The 23,500-nt window shown below is 45.6% G+C and overlaps 1 protein-coding gene and 1 pseudogene across 1 annotated transcript; one reads left to right on the forward strand and one right to left on the reverse strand.

Annotated features, from left to right (window-relative positions):
* The window catches only part of LOC116576927, a 190,365-nt pseudogene extending 180,549 nt beyond the window's left edge, over window positions 1–9,816 (reverse strand).
* A 2,669-nt stretch (window positions 9,817–12,485) lies between these two features.
* LOC116576928 (keratin-associated protein 4-2-like) lies at window positions 12,486–13,874 on the forward strand. Its single transcript, XM_032319481.1, has 2 exons — window positions 12,486–13,017; window positions 13,720–13,874. Exons 1-2 carry the CDS (start codon window positions 12,486–12,488, stop codon window positions 13,872–13,874), a joined length of 687 nt encoding a protein of 228 aa, XP_032175372.1.
* Window positions 13,875–23,500: the final 9,626 nt, after the last annotated feature.

Consider the following 23,500-nt stretch of genomic DNA (forward strand, 5'->3'; position numbering starts at 1 on the left):
GGTTTCTATTTCATTGATTTCTGCTCTGATCTTTATTAGTTCTCTTCTCCTTCTGGGTTTAGACTTTCTTTGTTGTTCTTTCTCCAGCTCCTTTAGTTGTAGGGTTATGTTGTGTATTTGAGACCTTTCTTGTTTCTTGAGAAAGGCTTGTACAGCTATATATTTTCCTCTCAGGACTGCCTTTGCTGTGTCCCTCAGATTTTGAACCGTTGTGTTTTAATTATCATTTGTTTCCATGAATTTTTTCAATTCTTCTTTAATTTCCTGTTTGTCCCATTCATTCTTTAGAAGGATGTTGTTTAGTCTCCATGTATTTGGTTTCTTTCCAAATTTCCTCTTGTGATTGAGTTCTAGCTTCAGAGCATTGTGGTCTGAAAATATTCAGGGAATGATCCCAATCTTTTGATACTGGTTGAGACCTGATTTACGACCCAGGATGTGATCTATTCTGGAGAATGTTCCATGTGCACTAGAGAAGAATGTGTATTCTTTTGCTTTGGGATGAAATGTTTTGAATATATCTGTGATGTCCATCTGGTCCAGTGTGTCATTTAAGGCCTTTATTTTCTTGTTGATCTTTTGCTTGGATGATCTATCCATTTCAGTGAGGGGAGTGTTAAAGTCCCCTACTCTTATTGTATGATTGTTGATGTGTTTCTTTGATTTTGTTATTAATTGGTTTATATAGTTGGCTGCTCCCACATTAGGGGCATTTGTTAGATCTTCTTGTTGGACAGAACCTTTGAGTATGATATAGTGTCCTTCCTCATCTCTTATTATAGTCTTTGGCTTAAAATCTAATTGATCTGATATAAAGATTGCCACCCCAGCTTTCTTCTGATGTCCATTAGCATGGTACATTGTTTTCTACCCCCTCACTTTAAATCTGGAGGAGTCTTTGTGTCTAAAATGAGTTTCTTGTAGGCAACATATTGATGGGTTTTGTTTTTTTATCCATTTTGATACCCTGTGTCTTTTGATTGTGGCATTTAGCCCATTAACATTCAGGGTAACTATTGAGAGATATGAACTTAGTGCCATTATATTGCCTGTAAGGTGACTGTTACTGTATATTGTCTTCATTCCTTTCTGATCTACTACTTTTAGTCTCTCTCTTTGTTTAGAGGACCCCTTTTAATATTTCCTGTACAGCTGGTTTGGTGTTTGCAAATTCTTTCAGTTTTTGTTTGTCCTGGAAGCTTTTTATCTCTCCTTCTATTTTCAATGATAGCCTAGCTAGATATAGTGTTTTTGGCTGCCTGTTTTTCTCATTTAATGCTCTGAATATATCATTCCACTTCTTTCTGGCCTGCCAGGTCTCTGTGGATAAGTCTGCTGCCAATCTAATATTTTTGCCACTATATGTTACAGACTTCTTTTCCTGGGCTACTTTCAGGATTTTCTCTTTGTCACTAAGACTTGCAAATGTTACTATTAGGTGACGGGATGTGGACCTCTTCTTGTTGATTTTGAGGGGGGTTCACCACACTCCTGGATTTTTATGCTTGTTCTCTTTGCCATATTAGGGAAATTCTCTCCAATAATTCTCTCCAATATACCTTCTGCTCCCCTCTCTCTTTCTTCTTCTTCTTGAATCCCAATTATTCTAATGTTGTTTTGTCTTATGGTGTCACTTATCTCTCGAATTCTCCCCTCATGGTCCAGTAGCTGTATGTCCCTCTTTTGCTCAGCTTCTTTATTCTCTGTCATTTAGTCTTCTATATCACTAATTCTTTCTTCTGCCTCATTTATCCAAGCAGAAGAGCCTCCATTTTTTATTGCACCTCATTAATAGCTTTTTTGATTTCAACTTAGATTTTAATTCTTTAATTTCTCCAGAAAGGGCTTTTATCTCTCCAGAGAGTGTTTCTCTAATATCTTCCATGCCTTTTCGAGCATAGCTAGCACCTTGAGAATCGTCATTCTGAACCCTAGATCTGACATATTACCAATGTCTGTATTGATTAGGTCCCTAGCCTTCGGTACTGCCTCTTGTTTTGTTTTATTTATTTATTTATTTTTTTGTGGTGAGTTTTTCCACCTTGTCATTTTGTCCAGATAAGAGTATATGAAGCAGCAAATAAAATACTAAAAGGGTGGCAAAGACCCACTTTAGGGGGTCTTTAACCAAATCAGAAGAGACCCCAAATCATGGGGGGGCGGGGGAGAAAGGGGATAAAAAGAAGTTCGGAAAAAAAATTAAAAAAGAAAACAAATAAAGAAAAAATATAAAAAATAAAAAAGAAATATATATATATATATATATATATATGAGATAAACTAGTTAAAAAACGTTTAAAAAGAAAAGGGTAAAAGTTAAAAAAAAATTAGCAGATGAAAAACATAAAATTAAAAAAAATTAAATTAACCACAAGACTAAAGAATCATGGGGAGAAAGCCATGAGTTCCGTGTTTTGCTTTCTCTTCCTTTGGAATTCTGCTGCTCTCCTTGGTAGGTGAACTTGGTCTTGGCTGGATTTCTTGTTGATCTTCTGGGTGAGGGGTTTGTTGTAGTGATTCTCAAGTGTCTATGCCCGAGGTGGAATTGTACTGCCCTTACCAGGGACTGGGCTAAGTAATCTGCTCGGGTTCGCTTTCAGGAGCTTTTGTCATCTGAATGCCTTCTGTAGAATTCCAGAGGACGGGAATGAAAATGGCAGCCTCCCAGTCTCCAGCCTGGAGGAGCCAAGAGCTTGGGGCCCCACTCCTCAGCCCACCCTCAGAGAAAAGAGCCCAATCACCCCCATATCCCTGGCCTCAGGCCGTGCTCTGAGTTCACCCAGCCTGCAACTGGTTCAAGGTAACCCCGAGTTGAGAGCTCACTCCTCAGCTCTGTCTCTGTAGCTGGCTTCCCCGGTCTAATACCTGCGAGCTCTCTGACACTCAGACACCTCTGATCCTTCCATGACCCTGCGGGACCTGGGGCCATGCTGACCCCACGTGGGCTTCACCCCGGTTTAACCTGGAGCGATGTCCCTGAGTGGAACAGACTTTTAAAAGTACTGATTTAGTGCTGTTGCTCTGCCGCTTGCTGGGAGCCACCCCCCACACACACCCATCAACCTTTCCGTTGCTTTGGATTCACTTCTCTGCCAGTCCTACCTTTCAGGAAGTGGTCAATTTTCTGTTTCTAGAATTGCTTTTCTTCTCTTCGATTTCCCATTGGATTTGTAGCTGTTTGCAATGCTTTGATAAGCTATCTAGCTGATCTCCTGCTACCTGATGTAGTCTAAGCCTGCTACTTCTCCACCATCTTGACTCCTCCCCCGACATTCTAGATTTTAAGCTAAAGACTGCAGTTAGAGATACAGATGGACACTATGTCATTCTTAACAAAAAGACCTAACAATTGTAAATATATATGCTCCCAATATGGGAGCAACCAACTACATAACCCAACTGTTAACCAAATTAAAGAAACATATTGCTAATAATATGTTAATAGTAGGAGACCTCAACACTCCACACTCAGCAATAGACAGCTCTTCTAAGCAGAAAATCAATAAAGAAACAAGAGCTTTGAATAACACACTGGACCACATGAACCTCATATACAGAACATTCCACCCTAAAAGAACAGAATACTATTCTTCTCGAGTACAAATGGAAATTTCTCCAGAATAAACCACATACTGGGTCACAAATCAGGTCTCAACCAATACCAAAAGATTGAGATTATTCCCTGCATATTCTAAGACCACAGTGCTTTGAAACTGGAACTCAATCACAAGAAAAAGTTTGGAAGAATTCAAACACTTGGAAGGTAAAGACCATCCTGCTCAAGTATGTTTGTATTAACCAGGAAATCAAGGAACTTAACCAATTATTGGAAACCAATGGAAATGAAAAGACATCAGTCCAAAACCTGTGGGATACAACAATGGGGGTCCTAAGGGGGAAATACATAGCCATTCAAGCCTTACTCAAAAAACAACTGAAAAATCCTGAATACTCCAGCTCTTTTTACACCTTAAAGAACTGGAAAATCAACAACAAATTAAACCTAATCCACACACAAGAAGGGAAATAATTATGATTAGAGCACAGATCAATGAATTAGAAACCAGAAATGCAGTAGATCAATAGAAGTAGATCAATAAAAGTAGAAGCTATTTCTTTGAGAGAATTGATAAGCTTGATAAACCACTGGACAGACTTATCTAAAAGAAAAGAGAAAGGGCCCAAATTAATAAAATTTTGAATGAAAGGAGAGATATTTTGACTTAACACCAAGGAAATAGAAACCATCATCAGAAATTATTATCAACAGCTATTTACAAATAAATTAAGCAACCTAGAAGAAATGGATGCATTCCTGGAAACTTATAAACTGCCAAGACTGAAACAGGAAGAAATTGACAACCTAAATAGACCAATAACCAGTAATGAGATTGAGGCAGTGATCAAAAACCTCCCAAAAAATGAGTCCAGGACCTGATGGATCCCCTGGGGGAATTCTACCAAACATTCAAAGAAGAAATAATACCTATTTCCTGAAGCTGTTTCAGAAATAGAAACAGAAGGAAAACTTTCAGAATGTTTTATGAGGCAACCATTACCTTGATCCCAAAGCAAGGCAAAACCCCCATTAAAAACAAGAATTTCAGACCTGTATCTCTGAAGAATATGGGTGCCAAAATTCTCAACAAGATCATAGATAATAAGTTCCAACAGTAAAACAAGAGCCCAGGACCTGACAGATACCCTGGGGAATTCTACCAAACTTTCAAAGAAGAAATAACACCTCTTCTCCTGAAGCTGTTTCAAAAAATTGAAGCAGAAGGAAAAGTTCCAGACTCTTTCTATGAAGCCAGCATTACCCTGATCCCCAAACCAGGCAATGACCCTACCAAAAAGGAGAATTTCAGACCAATATCACTGATGAATATGGATGCTAAGATTCTCAACAAGATCCTAGCCAACAGGACCCAACAGCATATTAAAAAGATTATCCACCATGACCAGGTGGGTTTCATCCCTAGGCTACAAGGATGGTTCAGCATTTGCAAATCAATCAATGTGTTAGAACAAATTAATAAGAGAAGAGAGAAGAACCACATGGTCCTCTCAATTGATGCAGAAAAAGCCTTTGACAAAATCCAGCATCCGTTCCTGATTAAAACGCTTCAAAGTATAGGGATGGAGGGAACATTCCTGAACCTTATCAAATCTGTCTATGAAAGACCCACAGCAAATATCATCCTCAATGGGAAAAAGCTTGCGTCCTTCCTGTTGAGATCAGGAACACGACAAGGATACCCACTCTCACCACTCTTGTTCAACATAGTATTAGAAGTCCTAGCAACAGCAATCAGACAACAAAGAGAAATAAAAGGTATCCAAATTGGCAATGAAGAAGTCAATCTCTCTCTATTCGCAGATGACATGATTCTTTATATGGAAAACCCAAAATACTCCACCCCCAAACTACTAGAACTCATACAGCAATTCAGCAATGTGGCAGGATACAAAGTCAATGTACGGAAATCAGCAGCTTTCTTATACACTAACAATGAAAATACTGAAAGGGAAATTAGAGAATCGATTCCATTTGCTATAGCACCAAGAACCATAAGATACCTGGGAATAAACCTAACCAAAGAGGTAAAGGATCTGTACTTGAGGAACTACAGAACACTCATGAAAGAAATTGAAGAAGACACAAAAAGATGGAAGACCATTCCATGCTCTTGGATCAGAAGAATAAACATTGTTAAAATGTCTATACGGCCTAGAGAAATCTATACTTTTAATGCCATTCCAATCAAAATTCCACCAGTATTTTTCAAAGACCTGGAGGAAATAATTCTAAGATTTGTATGGAATCAGAAGAGACCCCAAATCTCTAAAGAAATGTTGAAAAACAAAAATCAAACTGGGGGCATCACGTTACCTGATTTCAAGCTTTACTACAAAGCTGTGATCACCAAGACATCATGGTACTTGCATAAAAACAGACACATAGACAAGTGGAATAGAGTAGAGAGCCCAGATATGGACCCTCAACTCTATGATCAAATAATCTTCGACGAAACAGGAAAAAATATACAGTGGAAAAAAGACAGTCTCTTCAATAAATGGTGCTGGGAAAACTGGACAGCTATATGTAGAAGAATGAAACTTGACGATTCTCTTACACCGTACACAAAGATAAATCAAAATGGATAAAAGACCTCAATGTGAGACAGGAATCCCTCAGAATTCTAGAGGAGAGCATAGGCAGTAACCTCTTCAATATCAGCCGCAGCAACTTCTTTCAAGATATGTCTCCAAAGGCAAAGGAAACAAAAGCGAAAATAAACTTTTGGGACTTCATCAAAATCAAAAGCTTCTGCACAACAAAGGAAACAGTCAACAAAACAAAGAGGCAACCCACGGAATGGGAGAAGATATTTGCAAATGATACAGACAAAAGGTTGATATCCAGGATCTATAATGAACTCCTCAAACTCAACACACACAAAACAAACAATCATATCAAAAAATGGGCAGAAGATATGAACAGACACTTCTCCAATCAAGACATACAAATGGCTATCAGACACATGAAAAAATGTTCGTCTTCACTAGCTCTCAGTGAGATTCAAATTAAAACCACATTGAGATATCACCTTACACCAGTTAGAATGGCCAAAATTAGCAAGACAGGAAACAACATGTGTTCGAGGGGATGTGGAGAAAGGGGAACCCTCTTCCACTGTTGGTGGGAATGCAAGTTGGTGCAGCCTCTTTGGAGAATAGTGTGGAGATTCCTCAAGAAATTAAAAATAGAACTTCCCTATGACCCTGCCATTGCACTCTTGGGTATTTACCCCAAAGATACAGATGTCGTGAAAAGAAGGCCATCTGAACCCCAATGTTTATAGCAGCAATGGCCACGGTCACCAAACTATGGAAAGAACCAAGATGTCCTTCAACAGACAAATGGATAAGGAAAATGTGGTCCATATACACTATGGAGTATTATGCCTCCATCAGAAAGGATGAATACCCAACTTTTATAGCAACATGGACGGGACTGGAAGAGATTATGCTGAGTGAAATAAGTCAAGCAGAGAGAGTCAATTATCATATGGTTTCACATATTTGTGGAGCATAACAAATAGCATGGAGGACAAGGGGTGTTAGAGAAGAGAAGGGAGTTGGGGTAAATTGGAAGGGGGGGTGAATCATGAGAGACTATGGACTCTGAAAAACAATCTGAGGGGTTTGAAGTGGCAGGAGGTGGGAGGTTGGGGTACCAGGTGGTGGGTATTATAGAGGGCACGGATTGCATGGAGCACTGGGTGTGGTGAAAAATTAATGAATACTGTTATGCTGAAAATAAATAAATTAATTTTAAAAAAAGGGGGAAACCAATTAGCAGATCAAACAGCAAAGCAAGCAGCCAGGAAAATGACTCAAAAACTGGTTACACTCCCAACTCTAGCCATACCAGAAAAACCAGATTATTCAGAGGGAGATTTAAAATATTTACAAAAATGGACTAAATTAGACTATAAAGGGGACTGGGCTAAGACCAGGACAAAAAAGTTCATTCTTCCTCAACGACTTAAAAAAAAAAACTAGTAAGCCAAATACATCAGGAAACACATTTAGGGACACACAAACTTAAAGAACTCATGGGCAAGGAATTTCAGGTATCTAAATTAGGGCGTATGGCTCAGGATATAGTTGATAAATGTGCTCAATGTCCGGCAGTAGAAGCAGGAAAATTATGATGGAAAAAAAGAGAGAAAGAGGTTAAAAAATAAAACAAACGAACAAAAAACCAGGAGTTTATTGGGAAGTGGATTTTTACAAAAATAAAATTTAAAAAATGTGTTACTTTTTGTAGATACCTTTTCAGACTGAGTAAAAACCTTTTTCTGCCAAACATAAAATGGCAGGAATAGTAGCCAAAAGCTACTAAACAATAATTCCTGGGTTTGGGTTGCCTCTCATGATTGGGTCAAACAACGGCCCTGCATTTGTGAGTTTAGTCTCATAGGCATCGGCCAAGTCTGCAGGGACTAAGTGGAAACTACATTGTGCCTACCGGCCGCAGAGTTCCAGGCAAGTAGAATGAACTGGACTCTTAAAGAGACCTTGACAAAGCTAAATCTGGAGACTGGTGGTGGATGGGTGGATCTCCTTCCTTTCACCCTCCTCAGGGCGTAATGTACATCCTACTTAAACAAGGTTACCCCATTTAAAATAATGTTCAGGAGACCCCTCCACTCTGCCCATGGCTACAGTTACCCTAACAAAAATGACTGATCCGTCTGTATTCCAATCACTACAGGCAGGACAGTCTGTCTTAAAAAGAGCCCATGCAGGGATCCAAACTGCCTACACTGAGATGGAAACGGAGGTAAAACCACATCCTTACCAACCCAAAGACTTGGTTTGAATATGCCGCCACCGAGTGAAAAAATCTTGAAGTCTCATTGGAAGGAACTGTTACTGTCATATATAGAGGACCCAAAGGATTCCAACATCTTACTGCAGAAATAAAACAGACAAAACCTGTGGTTCCTGTCCTAATTCCAGCACTAACTGATTCTTTAAAAAGTCAAAGAATTGACTAATCTCAAAAGAAAAGGGGGGGATGTTGAGGTCAATTCCACATTAAAACATGTTAACCCCCTAGGGCCTGCCTGGGCCTACTTAGCCATAGTGACTCCATGTTGCCTAGGTAGACATTTTGTTGTTTCGTAAATGCCCCAACACTTACTGATATCAATTCCACGTAACAGTTACTGAAACCGACACCTAAAACAAGGCCATTTTGTTTATATCAGTTCCAGGTAACTATTACTAAAACACATACCTAAAACAAGGCCACTTTGTTTTTCAATAAACACCTCAACAGTTACTAGTATCGGTTCCAGGTAACCGTTACTAAATCACACAGGTAGGAGACATCCAATCACCCAAAGCCACATATGTGGATATCTGCAGTGTGCCCTATAAAAGCTAGCCTGTAAGACCTAGGGGTGTCACTCTCTTCGGAGGCGGGCCTGGCCAGTCGTTCTGACTTCTAATGCTTGGCATAGAATAAAGTTTTACAAAAATTTTACTCTGTCTCAGCCTCGTTTCCCTGACCGGTCAGTCTAACTTCTAATGCTTGACATAGAATAAGGCTTTCTGTAGCTTTGTCTCAGTCTCCTCCTTCCTTTGATAATGAACCCAACAGTGGAGCTTCTCCAGCAAACCTAGGAGTGCAATCACAAGGTACAGGTCTCTCTCTGAATGACTTCTCTTGCTCTAATTGATCATCTTCGGCTCCTTCCATGTCAAGGCCAATGGCAAGATGCCTTTCTCTGGTGCGGCTGGATCCTTTTCTGTCGCGGATCAAGACCCCATCTTCTTCCTCCATTCATCTGTCACTCACAGCTTGGACAGCTTCTGTGTGTGGGCTGGTGTCAGCCATGCTGCTCGTAAAAAAAGGGTGAGTGTGTCCCTTTGAATTTGTGTTCTGGAATCGAGGGACAGTGGGGAAGACCAAACAGTGCCATTCCCCAATCGTAGCTTCGTTCTATCTCAACCTCGTTGGTGAGGAAACACCATAGCCTTTTTGGCAGGGGAGGCGGCCCACAGCGGTTGCCTTGCCACAAACAGCAGGGGAGGCTTCCCCTTTCTCCACTGCCTCCCCAACACCTCTTGTTTCTTCTCTTGGGGATGGGAGCAATGCTGACGGGGGTGAGGTCTTAGCTCCTTAGAACCCAGCATGGCGCTCGTCTGACGATGAGTGATCTGGAGCTTTGGTGCGCGCATAGGTGAGCCATCTATCATTCTTCTTGGGAGAAATGTCTGTTCCTGTCTTCTACCCATGACGGCTTGGGGTTTTGGGTTCTGGGGGAGTTGAGGTGGTTGTGGGAGTGTATGTTCTTGACCGAATTGGGGATCCTAAGCCTGGCCGCCCATGCCATTGGCACAGATCATCTCCCTAGGTGTCGGTGGCCTTGGAGCCTTGTTCCTTGTTTCCTTGGCTGTGCTGAAGCCTTTCCCTGGGACGCCATCCCAGTAGGTTGAGCTGGCTTCCTTTCCCTTGCTTCAGGAGACCTATGTGGAGAGGGCTTTGCTCAGGCCGGCGTCAGGGACATGGCTGCCTGCGCCGTCTCCTAGGACCTTTCTGGATTCAGGGGTCCCATTTCGCCCTTGGAAACACTTGGAAGGTTTGGGGTGTGCCTCCGGACGAAGGAAGGGGTCTGGGTTCATTCTGCCATCTGGAGCTGTCCGGTTCTCCCAGCAGCAATTGTGGAACAGGCTCCGTGTTTTGTCCAAAACTGCGTTTTCTGGCCTCCAGCCATGGTCGACATCTGACTGACGAGCACACCACTGTCGGGTTCTTCCTGGGCTTTCTGTCCTGTGCGGCCGGTCCAAGGGTCGAGTTTGGCACGCATCCCATCCTGTTTCGACGACGACAGCGTCCTCGGGATTGGGGACACCCCCAGCGCTGCTTTGCCCCTTCCAGAGAACCCTGTGTCTTCGGGATCTCTTGTGGCCCCATCCACACGGTCCGCCGCGTCACTCTCGTTCTGTCCAAGAGGAAGAAACCTGCCCTTGGTGTTCTGGTAGGGGACAGCAGGACACCGGTCGTCTCCGGATGTCTTGAACCCTTTTTCCACGTAACGATTGAGGTTCCCGTCGCAGGGATGAGGAACTCGAGACGTGGACGGGGTAAAGTCACGTCGGAGTGTGGGTTCTCCAGGAAGCTACTGTGAAGAAGAGCGTCCAGGCACGTCGTTCCTTTGGGGAGGGCCGATCCCCCCGTTTGGAGGGTGGGGACGTGACCCAGGGAAGAGGCCCTCAGAGGCCCGTGTGCCAGCTTGCGAGGGGAGCTGTACCCCGAGGAAGGGATCAGCAGGGAAGGGACACACATGTCGGGATGCCCCGAATTCTGCAACGAGATTTCTGCACTCTGGACATACACCAGCTCCCTAGGAGCACTGGTTGAGCGTTTCGGTCCGTGTGGCACGCACAGGCTGGGGGACGTTCTGCTGTGGCCTGAGAAGAGCCCTCAGGCATGGAGATGCAGATCTGCTGGGTAGCTACTGCCCCCTCCACGCTGCGATCCGAGGCGTGGCACTGACGTGGGCGAGACCTCGTGGCCAGTGTCTGCTTCCCGCCGGTCCTTCCCCTACAGGGTTGAGCAGATGGGGCGACGGCCCCACGGGCAGGTGGGAAGCTCAGACGGAGGACAAAGGAGATGACGAGGAGCAAGAGGAGCTGCCAGGCAGGCAGGGCGCCCAGGCGAGAAGGAAGGAGGAAGGATGGAAGGGAGGAAGCAAAGAAGGAAGGCGGGAGGCAGGACGGCACGAAGGCAGGAAGGAGGAGGCAGGAATCCAGAGGTACAGAAAGCCCAAGAGACCAAGAGACAGAGAGACAGACATGGAGCCCCGAGGGAAAGGAAACAGGAAGGAAAGAAGGAAGGGACAGAAAGAGGGAGGGAGGCAGGGAAGGAGGGCGGGCGTGGGCTGGGGGCGCAGGGGCGTGCGGGGCTTGGAGATGGGAAGGCAGTGCAGGCGGAAGGAAGGAAACCAAAGAAGCCAGGATTCCTTCCACAGGATCCAGCGCAATCGAGGTGGAGGCAGCCGCAGCAAATCACGGACCAGGCTGGTTTCCAAGTGAGGACGGGAGCCACCAAATCCTCCTGCGGTGCCCATCGCTGGCGCACGTCGGTCACGGAACGTCCCAGGTGCTGGGCAAGGGCTGAAGCCTAGATCAGTCGAGAGTGCTGGTCGACCAGGACGCACCTGGCCTGAGACTGAGGCTTGCCTTGGCCCAGGGCACTGGTGCCGCCTCGGCCCACCTGCCCTTTGGTTCCGCCTCGCCCTTTGGAAGACAGGAGGCCATGCGGCCTCTCCCCAAGGTCCTCGGTTGAACTGGGATCCACAGGAGGGCTAGGGTGCTGGGAGAGTCAGATGGCTGTGGTGGCCCGGAAACAGGCTGTGTGGCAAAGCCGACGTGGGCTCGGGCATGGATTCTGGCGGTCCCCGGGAACCTCCGCATGTCCTTCTCCGGCCCCATCCACCCCAGCCATCCCCGCCCCGCCCCGGGGATACTCCCCATCGACATACACGCTAGGCAGCCAGGCTGGGGAAAGAACGCTGCTCGGTCGCCTGGCCCTCAGCCCAACAGGAAGGAAGTCTCTCCCGCGATCCGAGGATCAGTGAGGCAAGTCGGACGCTGCTGATGGGACCACCTTGCTTTCCTGGGTAAACGTTTCCAGGAGTGATTCTCCATTAGGAAACACGTGAAGCACTCCTTGTCTACGGATGGCTAACTTGGAGGGAGCTTCCTCCTCTACCAGCGCCCAGAGACTATGGGAAACGATGTAAACCACAACAAGGAAAGTCTTGCCTATTGGTCCCAGTTGGGGGTGGGGAGTGGGGGGTGTGTGGGTTCCAGTGTATAAAAGGCCCAGAAGAGAAGTGGGCCACAGTCCGAATCTGAGACCCTCCGCTCTGAACAGAAGCTCCCGCTCCATCCGTGACACCATGTGCGGCTCGTGCTGCTCCCCTTGCTGCCAGCCTACGTGCTGCAGGACCACCTGCTGCAGGACCATCTGCTGCCGGCCCAGCTGCTGCGGGTGCGACGGCGGCTGTGGACAAGGCGGCTGCGGGTCCAGCTGCGGGGGGTCCTGCTGCTGCCAGCCCTGCTGCTGCTGCCGCCCAACATGCTGTCAGACCACCTGCTGCAGGACCCTGTGCTGCCGGCCCAGCTGCTGCGGCTGCGGACAAGGCGGCTGCGGGTCCAGCTCCTGCGGGTCCTGTTGCTGCCGCCCAACTTGCTGTCACACCACCTGCTGCAGGACCACGTGCTGCCGGCCCAGCTGCTGCGGCTGTGGCGGCGGCTGTGGACAAGGCGGCTGCGGCTACGGCGGCTGCGGGTCCTGCTGCTGCCAGCCTTGCTGCTGCTGTTGCTGCCCAACTTGCTGTCACACCACCTGCTGTAGAACAACCTGCTGCCAGCCCAGCTGCCTCGGGTGCGGCAGCGGCTGTGGACAAGGCGGCTGCGGGTCCGGCTGCTGCGGGTTCAGCTGCTGACAGCCTTGCTGCTGCTGCGTCTACGGCTGCTGCCCCACTGGCTACCGCACCACCCACTCGACGACCACCTCCTGCCGCCCCTGCTGCGTGTCCAGCTGATGCCAGCCTTCCCGCTGCTCACTGCCTCCCCCAGAACCACCAGGTGCACATGGCAATCGTTGGCCATTTGGGAAACCAAGTCACTGCCAAGCGTGGCTGAAAGCCGGCACGCCACCGCCCGCTGCCTTCTTCCAGGATTGGGCACCGGCCCAATGTAGCCTTCTGCCACACAGCGGCCTCCCCACAGGCTTAGGCACTGGCCCCATGCAGCCTGGACCATTTCTCCCCGAGTCTCTGCTTCCTCCGTCTTCTGTGTCCTGTGCCCGCGTCCCGCATCCTGTCGTAGACTCCTCATCTCTGCCTTCACTCCTCCACTGTCCACATCTTCATCCTCTCCCTCTCAGCAACTTCGAGGAACCAACACTCATGCATCGGGCACAGGTGTCTGCCACGACCCAAAGTCCGGGCATGCTGGCTTTTCTTTGGTCTGTGCCCTCACGGTCCTTGCCTCCTGTTTCCTCCCTTGCATGATCCCGGTGAAGGTTTCTCGGAGGGTGGGGCTGGGGGGCGAGGGGAGGTCGCCTCTCCTCTCTTTCCTAATAAACCCTGTAGCATTCTGCATCCTGTATGGTGTCCTTGTCCTTAGGCGGCATTCACGATGTCACGGCGTCGATCCACAGCTCGCATACCACACGCCTTGTCCATCTAGAGCCTCCTACACTCCTCCACCAACTCACGTCTCCATTTGCAGATGAGGAACTCATGGGACGTCTTGTCCTAGAGCTGACGGGGACGCACTAGGACGCCCAGCTGCTTGTCCTGCCCTTGCTGAAGGGCACACCCGTTCTCCTCTGCAGGCGAGTCAGGCAACACCCTGGGCCTAGGCACCGGCGAGAGGTTGGTTGGAGTGTCCTCCTGGACCGCGCAAGTCCTCCTCTCCTGTCCATGCGGGTGGTATCTGGGACAAAGTGGTGGCCAGCCAAGTCCCAGCACTCAGGGGCCTGGAGGCCTCTGGAAGGGCAGCGGCCTTGCACTTCAGAGCTCTTGGGAAGACGGGGACCCTTTCGTGGCCGCGGGAACACTTTTGTGGCCGCGGGCGCCCTCTCGCCCATTGTGCACTCCTCCACAGACAGGGGATCCTGCGGTGGCCTCACGCCCAAGGGCCGCCTCTACACACGCACATCTTCTGGGGACACGCGATTCCCCCTCTACTTGGACCTCCTGGTCCTCAGGGCCTCGCAGCAGATAACGGAGGTCTCAGGCGGTTGGGTACCGGTCACATGGTGCTGCCCAACGGGCCTGCAATAGGGCGTCGGCATCCACAGGGCACCAAGAAAAGCTAGGACGGGCAAGTCCCAGACCGAGAGCTCGTGCGGTGGGCGGGAAGGACGACATGGAGTCATCTGTGACCTCCAGATCATGGAAGGGAACCAAACAAGCTCCTGGGCTTTGGGGAAGGAAGCTTAAAGTGTCGGTGGGGGAAATCAACGGGCCTCTATGGGAGCGGGCTGTCGGCTCGGGTGGGCTGGAGGGCGGGGGCGGGGTGGCACTACGCCAGGAAGAAGAAAGAGAAAGGAGCACGGGCATTCCCAAGAGTCCCGACAGCCGCACGGCTGGCGCTTCTGGTCCGCAACGGAGGCACGCTGCTGCCTTGGCACTCGGGGTCGTGAGGCTGCCTTCAGGCTCTGAACGAAGAGCACGCTTAGGCCCCGAGTTCCCTCCTGGGAGCAGCGGAAGGCCCTCTGAGGCCCTAGGACGGCTCCCGTCCAGGGCACACGCCAACACAGAAGACGTGCGGTCCGGGAGGCTCTGGACACACTGCCGAGACCGAGCGTGCCTCCTCCTGGTCCTTAGGAGCTTGCGGGGTTGCATGATGAGGGGAAGAACAGACACGACCTGGGTGGCTACGTAGGGACGCAGTGCTTCCTGTCTGCTGCTCTTCATTCTTTTCTTTCCGGAAGATGTTCTTAGAGTGCCAGCAGAATTCATCTATGGGGTCACCAGCCTCTAGGGCTCCCATGGAGCGATTCCGCAGTCCCAGAGGTCACGCCGTGCTCATCCCCGCAAGGGCCGTCCTTAACCCCCATCCATGGGGGCACCCATCCCCCAATCCCCATCCCCTCTGGGAACCATTGGTTTCTCCTCTGTAGTTCAAGAATGTGCTGCTTGGTAGCACCCCTTGTTGGTCTCTCGGTCTCTCTCCTGCTGCCTCCCTCTCTCCCCACCCCTTTCTCTGTCTCTCTGCCAATCTCCATCCCTGCCCACCTGCATCTATTTCCCTTTGTTGTTTGGTGGTGCGTCTCCAGCGGCCCCTACGAGTGCCATCCCAAGGTACGGGTCTCTCTCTGACTGACTTCTCTTGCTCCGATGGATCGTCTTCGGCTCCTTCCATGGCACGGCCAAGGGCAAGATGTCTTTCTCTGGTGCGGCTGGATCCTTTTCTGTCGCGGATCAAGACCCCATCTTCTTTCTCCAATCATCAGCCGCTCGGTGCTCGGGCTGCTTCCGTGAGCGGGCTGGTGTCAGCCACGCTGCTCTGAACAAAGGGGTGCGTGTGTCCCTTCGGCTTTGTGTTCTAGAATCGGGGGACGGTGGGGAAGACCAAGCAGTGCCATTCCCCGATCGTGGCTTCGTTCTGCCTCTACCTCGTTGGTGAGGAAACGCCATAGCCTTTTCGGCAGGGGAGGCAGCCCCCAGTGGTTGCCTTGCCACGCACAGCATGGGAGGCTTCCCCTTTCTCCACCGCCTCCCCAACACCTCTTGTTTCCTCTCTTGGGGATGGGGGCCACGCTGGCGGGGTTGAGATCTTAGCTCCTCAGAACCCAGCATGGCACTCGGCAGTCGATGTGTGATGTGGAGCATGGGTGCGCGCATCGGTGGGTTATCTATCGTTCTTCTTGGGAGAAATGTCTGTTCCTGTCTTCTACCCATGACGGCTTGGGGTTTTGGGTTCTGGGGGAGTTGAGGTGGTTGTGGGAGTGTATGTTCTTGACCGGATTTGGGATCCTAAGCCTTGCCGCCCATGCCGTTGGCACAGATCATCTCCCTAGGCATCAGAGACCTTGGAGCCTCATTCCTTGTTTCCTTGGCTGTGCTGATGCCTTTCCCTGGGATGTCATTCCAGTAGGTTGAGCTGGCTTCCTTTCCCTTGCTTCAGGAGACCTATGTGGAGAGGGCTTTGCTCAGGCCGGCGTCAGGGACATGGCTGCCTGCGCCATCTCCTAGGACCTTTCTGGATTCAGGGGTCCCATTTTGCCCTTGGAAACACTTGGAAGGTTTGGGGTGTGCCTCCGGACGAAGGAAGGGGTCTGGGTTCATTCTGCCATCTGGAGCTGTCCGGTTCTCCCAGCAGCAATTGTGGAACAGGCTCCATGTTTGGCCACCACTGCGTTTTCTGGCCTCCAGCCATGGTCGACATCTGACTGATGAGCACGCCACTGTCGGGTTCTTCCTGGGCTTTCTGTCCTGTGTGGCAGGTCCGAGGGTCGAGTTTGGCGTGCGTCCCATCCTCTTTCCAGGACGACAGCGTCCTCGGGATTGGGGACACCCCCAGTGCTGCTTTGCCCCTTCCAGAGAATGCTTGTCTTCGGGATCTTTGGTTCAAAATCTGTGGGACACAGCAAAGGCAGTCCTGAGAGGAAAATATATAGCGGTACAAGACTTTCTCAAGAAACAAGAAAGGTCTCAAGTACACAACCTAACCCTACACCTAAAGGAGTTGCAGAAAGAACAAGAAAGAAACCCTAAACCCAGGAGGAGAAGAGAAATAATAAAGATCAGAGCAGAAATCAATGAAATAGAAGCAAAAAAAAAAAAAAAATAGAGCAAATCAACAAAACCAGGAGCTGGATCTTTGAAAGAATTAATAAAATTGATAAACCCCTGGCCCGACTTATCAAAAGGAAAAGAGAAAGGACCCAAATAAATAAAATCATGAATGAAAGAGGAGAGATCACAACTAACACCAAAGAAATGAAACAATTATAAGAACATACTATGAGCAACCCTACGCAAACAAATTTGACAATCTGGAAGAAATGGATGCATTCGTAGAGACATATAAACTACCACAACTGAACCAAGAAGAAATAGAAAACCTGAACAGGCCCATAACCAGTAAGGAGATTGAAACAGTCATCAGAAATCTCCAAACAAACAAAAGCCCAGGACCAGATGGCTTCCCAGGGAAATTCTGCCAAACATTTAAAGAAGAACTAATTCCTATTCTCCTGAAACTGTTCCAAAAAATAGAAATGGAAGGAAAACTTCCAAACTCATTTTATGAGGTCAGCATCACCTTGATCCCAAAACCAGACAAGGATCCCATCAAAAAAGAGAATTACAGACCAATATCCTTGATGAACACAGATGTGAAAATTCTCACCAAAATACTAGCCAATAGGATTCAACAGTACATTAAAAGGATTATTCACCAGGACCAAGTGGGATTTATTCCAGGGCTGCAAGGTTGGTTCAACATCCACAAATCAATGTGATACAATACATTAATAAAAGAAAGAACAAAAACCATATGATACTCTCAATAGATGCTGAAAAAGCATTTGACAAAGTACAGCATCCCTTCCTGATCAAAACTCTTCAAAGTGTAGGGATAAAGGGCATATACCTCAATATTATCAAAGCCATCTAGGAAAAACCCACCGCAAATATCATTCTCAATGGAGAAAAACTGAAAGCTTTTCTGCTAAGGTCAGGAACACGGCAGGGATGTCCATTATCACCACTGCTATTCAACATATTACTAGAAGTCCTAGCCTCAGCAATCAGACAACAAAATGAAATTAAAGGCATCCAAATTGGCAAAGAAGAAGTCAAACTATCACTCTTCACGGATGATATGATACTATATGTGGAAAACCCAAAAGACTCCACTCCAAAACTGCTAGAACTTATACAGGAATTCAGTAAAGTGTCAGGATATAAAATCAATGCACAGAAATCAGTTGCATTTCTCTATATCAACAACAAGACAGAAGAAAGAGAAATTAAGGAGTCAATCCCATTTGCAATTGCACCCCAAACTATAAGATACCTGGGAATAAACCCAACCAGAGAGGCACAGAATCTATACTCAGAAAAGTATAAAGTACTCATGAAAGAAATTGAGAAAGACACAAAAAAATGGAAAAATGTTCCATGCTCCTGGATTGGAAGAACAAATATTGTGAAAATGTTTATGCTACCTAAAGCAATCTACACATTTAATGTAATTCCTATCAAAATCCCACCCATTTTTTTCTAAGAAATGGAACAAATAATCCTAAAATTTATATGGAACCAGAAAAGACCTCAAATAGCCAAAGGAATATTGAAAAAGAAAGCCAAAGTTGCTGGCATCACAATTCTGAACTTCAAGCTCTATTACAAAGCTGTCATCATCAAGACAGCATGGTACTAGCACAAAAAGAGACTCATAGATCAATGGAACAGAATAGAGAGCCCAGAAATAGACCCTCAACTCTATGGTCAACTACACTTTGACAAAGCAGGAAAGAATGCCCAATGGAAAAAAGACAGTCTTTTCAACAAATGGTGTTGGGAAAATTGGACAGCCACATGCAGAAAAATTAAATTGGACCATTTCCTTACACCACACATGAAAATAGACTCAAAATGGATGAAGGACGCCAATGTGAGAAAGGAATCCATCAAAATCCTTGAGGAGAACACAGGCAGCAACCTCTTCGACCTCAGCCGCAGCAACATCTTCCTAGGAACATCACCAAAGGCAATGGAAGCAAGGGCAAAAATGAACTATTGGGATTTCATCAAGATCAAAAGCTTTTGCACAGCAAAGGAAACAGTTAACAAAACCAAAAGACAACTGACAGAATGGGAGAAGATATTTGCAAACGACATATCAGATAAAGGGCTAGTGTCCAAAATCTATAAAGAACTTAGCAAACTCAACACCCAAAGAACAAATAATCCAATCAAGAAATGGGCAGAGGACATGAACAGACATTTCTGCAAAGAAGACATCCAGATGGCCAACAGACACATGAAAAAGTGCTCCATATCACTCGGCATCAGGGAAATACAAATCAAAACCACAATGAGATATCACCTCACACCAGTCAGAATGGCTAAAATCAACAAGTCAGGAAATGACAGATGCTGGCGAGGTTGCGGAGAAAGGGAAACCCTCCTACACTGTTGGTGGGAATGCAAGCTGGTGCAGCCACTCTGGAAAACAGCATGGAGGTTCCTCAAAATGTTGAAAATAGAACTGCCCTATGACCCAGCAATTGCACTACTGGGTATTTACCCTAAAGATACAAACGTAGTGATCCAAAGGGGCACGTGCACCTGAATGTTTATAGCAGCAATGTCCACAATAGCCAAACTATGGAAAGAACCTAGATGTCCATCAACAGATGAATGGATCAAGAAGATGTGGTATATATACACAATGGAATACTACGCAGCCATCAAAAGAAATGACATCTTGCCATTTGCGACAACATGGATGGAACTAGAGCGTATCATGCTTAGCGAAATAAGTCAAGCAGAGAAAGACAACTATCATATGATCTCCCTGATATGAGGAAGTGGTGATGCAACATGGGGGCTTAAGTGGGTAGGAGAAGAATAAATGAAAGAAGATGGGATTGGGAGGGAGACAAACCATAAGTGACTCTTAATCTCACAAAACAAACTGAGGGTTGCTGGGGGGAGGGGGTTTGGGAGAAGGGGGTGGGATTATGGACATTGGGGAGGGTATGTGCTTTGGTGAGTGCTGTGAAGTGTATAAACCTGGTGATTCACAGACCTGTACCCCTGGGGATAAAAATATATGTTTATAAAAAATAAAAAATTAAAAAAAAAAAGAAAAAAGAAATGGGCAGAAGACATGAACAGACATTTCTGCAGAGAAGACACCCAAATGGCCAACAGACACATGAAAAAGTGCTCCACATCGCTGGGCATCAGGGAAATTCAAATCAAAACCACAATGAGATACCACTTCACACCAGTCAGAACGGCTAAAATTAACAAGTCAGGAAATGACAGATGCTGGCGAGGATGCGGAGAAAAGGGAACCCTCCTACATTGTTGGTGGGAATGCAAGCTCGTGCAGCCACTCTGGAAAACAGCATGGAGGTTCCTCAAAAAGCTGAAAATAGAGCTACCCTATGACCCAGCAATTACACTACTGGGTATTTACCCTAAAGATACAAGCGCAGTGATCCATGTGCACCTGACTGTTTATAGCAGCAATATACACAATAGCCAAACTATGGAAAGTACCTAGATATCCATCAACAGATGAATGGATAAAGAAGAGATGGTATATATATACAATGGAATACTATGCAGCCATCCAAAGAAATGAAATCTTGCCATTTGTGATGATGTGGATGGAACTGGAGGGTATTATGCTTAGCAAAATAAGTCAACTGGAGAAAGACAACTATCATATGATCTCCCTGATATGAGGAAGTGGAGATGCAATGGAGGGGGCGGTTAAGGGGGTAGGAAAAGAATAAATGAAACAAGATGGGATCGGGAGGGATCAAACCAAAAGAGACTCTTACTGTCACAAAACAAACTGAGGGTGGCTGGGGGGAGGGGTGTAGGGAGAGGGTGGTGGGGTTATGGACATTGGAGAGGATATATGCTATGGTGAGTGCTGTGAAGTGTGTAAACCTGGCGATTCATAGACCTGTACCCCTGAGGCTAATAATACTTTATATGTTTATAAAAAAAAAAATAAAAATTCATGGCAACCCACGGAATGGGAGAAGATATTTGCAAATGACAATACAGACAAAAGGTTGATATCCAGGATTTATAATGAACTCCTCAAACTCAACACACATGAAACAGGCAAACATATCAAAAAATGGGCAGAAGATATGAACAGACACTTCTCCAATCAAGACATACAAATGGCTATCCGACACATGAAAAAATGTTCATCATCATTAGCCCTCAGGGAGACTCAAATTAAAACCACATTGAGATATCACCTTACACCAGTTAGAATGGGCAAAATTAACAAAACAGGAAACAACATGTGTTGGAGAGGATGTGGAGAAAGAGGAACCCTCTTACACTGTTGGTGGGAATGCAAGTTGGTGCAGCCTCTTTGGAGAATAGTGTGGAGATTCCTCAAGAAATTAAAAATAGAACTTCCCTATGACCCTGAAATTGCACTCCTGGGTGTTTACCCCAAAGATCCAGATGTCGTGAAAAGAAGGGCCATCTGTACCCACAATGTTTATAGCAGCAATGGCCACGGTCACCAACCAAACTATGGAAAGAACCAAGATGCCCTTCAACGGACGAATGGAAAAGGAAGATGTGGTCCATATACACTATGGAATATTATGCCTCCATCAGAAAGGATGAATACCCAACTTTTGTAGCAACATGGATGGGACTGGAAGAGATTATGTTGAGTGAAATCAGTCAAGCAGAGAGAGTCAATTATCATATGGTTTCACTTATTTGTGGAGCATAACAAATATCATGGAGGACAAGGGGTGTTAGAGAGGAGAAGGGAGTTGGGGGAAATTGGAAGGGGAGGTGAATCATGAGAGACTATGGACTCTGAAAAACAATCTGAGGGGTTTGATGTGGCGGGGGTGGTGGGAGGTTGGGGTACCAGGTGGTGGGTATTATAGAGAGCACAGATTGCATGGAGCACTGGGTGTGGTGAAAAAATAATGAATACTGTTTTTCTGAAAATAAATAAATTAATTTAATAAAAAAAATTTCATGAAAATGGAAACACAACAGTTCAAACCTGTGGGATGCAGCAAACACAGTCCTAAGGGGGAAATATATAAAAATATAAATCTTTCTCAAGAAACAAGAAAAGTCTCAAATATACAACCTAACCTTACACCTAAAAGAAATAACAGCAAATAAAACCTAAATCTAGCAGAAGAAAAGAAATACGAAAAATTAGAGCAGAAATCAATGAAATAGAAACCAAAGGAATAGTAGAACAGATCAACAAAACTAACAGATGGCTCTCTGAAAATAATTAATAAGATCAGTAAACCCCTACCAGACTTATCAAAAAGAAAAAAGAAAGGACCCAAATAAATAAAATCATAAATGAAAGAGATCACAACTAACACTGAGGAAATATAAACAATTATAAGAACATTATGAGAAATATAAACAATTATAAGAACATATGAGTAACTACATGCCAACAAATTAGACAAATGGGAAAAACTGAATGCATTTCTAGAAACATACAAACTATCAAAACTGAAACAGGAAGAAATAGAAAACCTGAACAGATCCATAACCAGCTAGGAAATTTAAGCAATAATCAAAAATCTTCCAACAAACAAGAATCCAATACCAGATGGCCTCCCAGTGCAGTTTTATCAAATATTTATTATTTTTTTCAGTGCTTAATTACCCAGATCAACCTACCCAGAAAGGTGATTTTTATTTTTTTAATTTTTTTATTACTCTGTTCAGTTAGTCAACAAATATTACATCATTAGTTTTTGATGAAGTATTCAATGATTCATTAGTTGCATATAACAATAGCTGAACTGTGGAAGAAGCCAAGGAGTCCTTCAACAGATGAATGGATAAAGAAGATGTTGTTCATGTATACAGTGAAATATTACTCAGCCAACTGTGGAACATTTAAAGAATAATTAATACCTATTCTTCTGAAGCTGTTTCAAACAACAGAAGTTGAAGGAAAACTTCCGAACTCATTTTATGAGGCCAGTGTTATCTTGATCCCCAAACCAGACAAAGACCCCATCAAAAAGAAGAATTACAGACCGAACATGGATGCAAAAATTCTCACCAAAATACTAGCCAATAGGATCCAACAGTAATTAAAAGGATTATTCACCATGACCAGGTGGGATTATTCCTGTGCTGAAAGGGTGGGTCAACATATGCAAATCAATCAATGTGATACACCATATGATCATCTCAATAGATGCAGAAAAAACATTTGACAAAATGCAGCATTCTTTTCTTATTTAAACTCTCCACAGTGTAGGGATAGAGGGAACATAACTCAAGATCATAAAAGCCAGAAATGAAAAGCCCACAATAAATATCATTTTCAGTGGGGAAAAGGTGAGAGCTTTCCACCTGAGCTCAGGAGCACAACAGGGAGGTCCACTCTCACCACTGTTGTTCAACATAGTACTAGAAGTCCTGGCCTCAGCAATCAGACAACATAAATAAATAAATAAATAAATAAATAAATAAATAAATAAATGGCATATAAATTGGCAAAGAAAAAGTCAAACTTTCACTTTTCAGCGATGACATGATATTCACTAGGTTGAAAATCCAAAAGACACCATCCAAAAATTGTTAGAACTCATACAGGAATTCAGCAAAGAAGCAGGATATAAAACCAATGCACATTCAGTTGCACTTTTATACACTAACAATGATAGAGAAGA

The sequence above is a fragment of the Mustela erminea genome, chromosome 18 (genome assembly GCF_009829155.1).
Source record: "Mustela erminea isolate mMusErm1 chromosome 18, mMusErm1.Pri, whole genome shotgun sequence".
NCBI classification, from domain to species: Eukaryota; Metazoa; Chordata; class Mammalia; order Carnivora; family Mustelidae; genus Mustela; species Mustela erminea.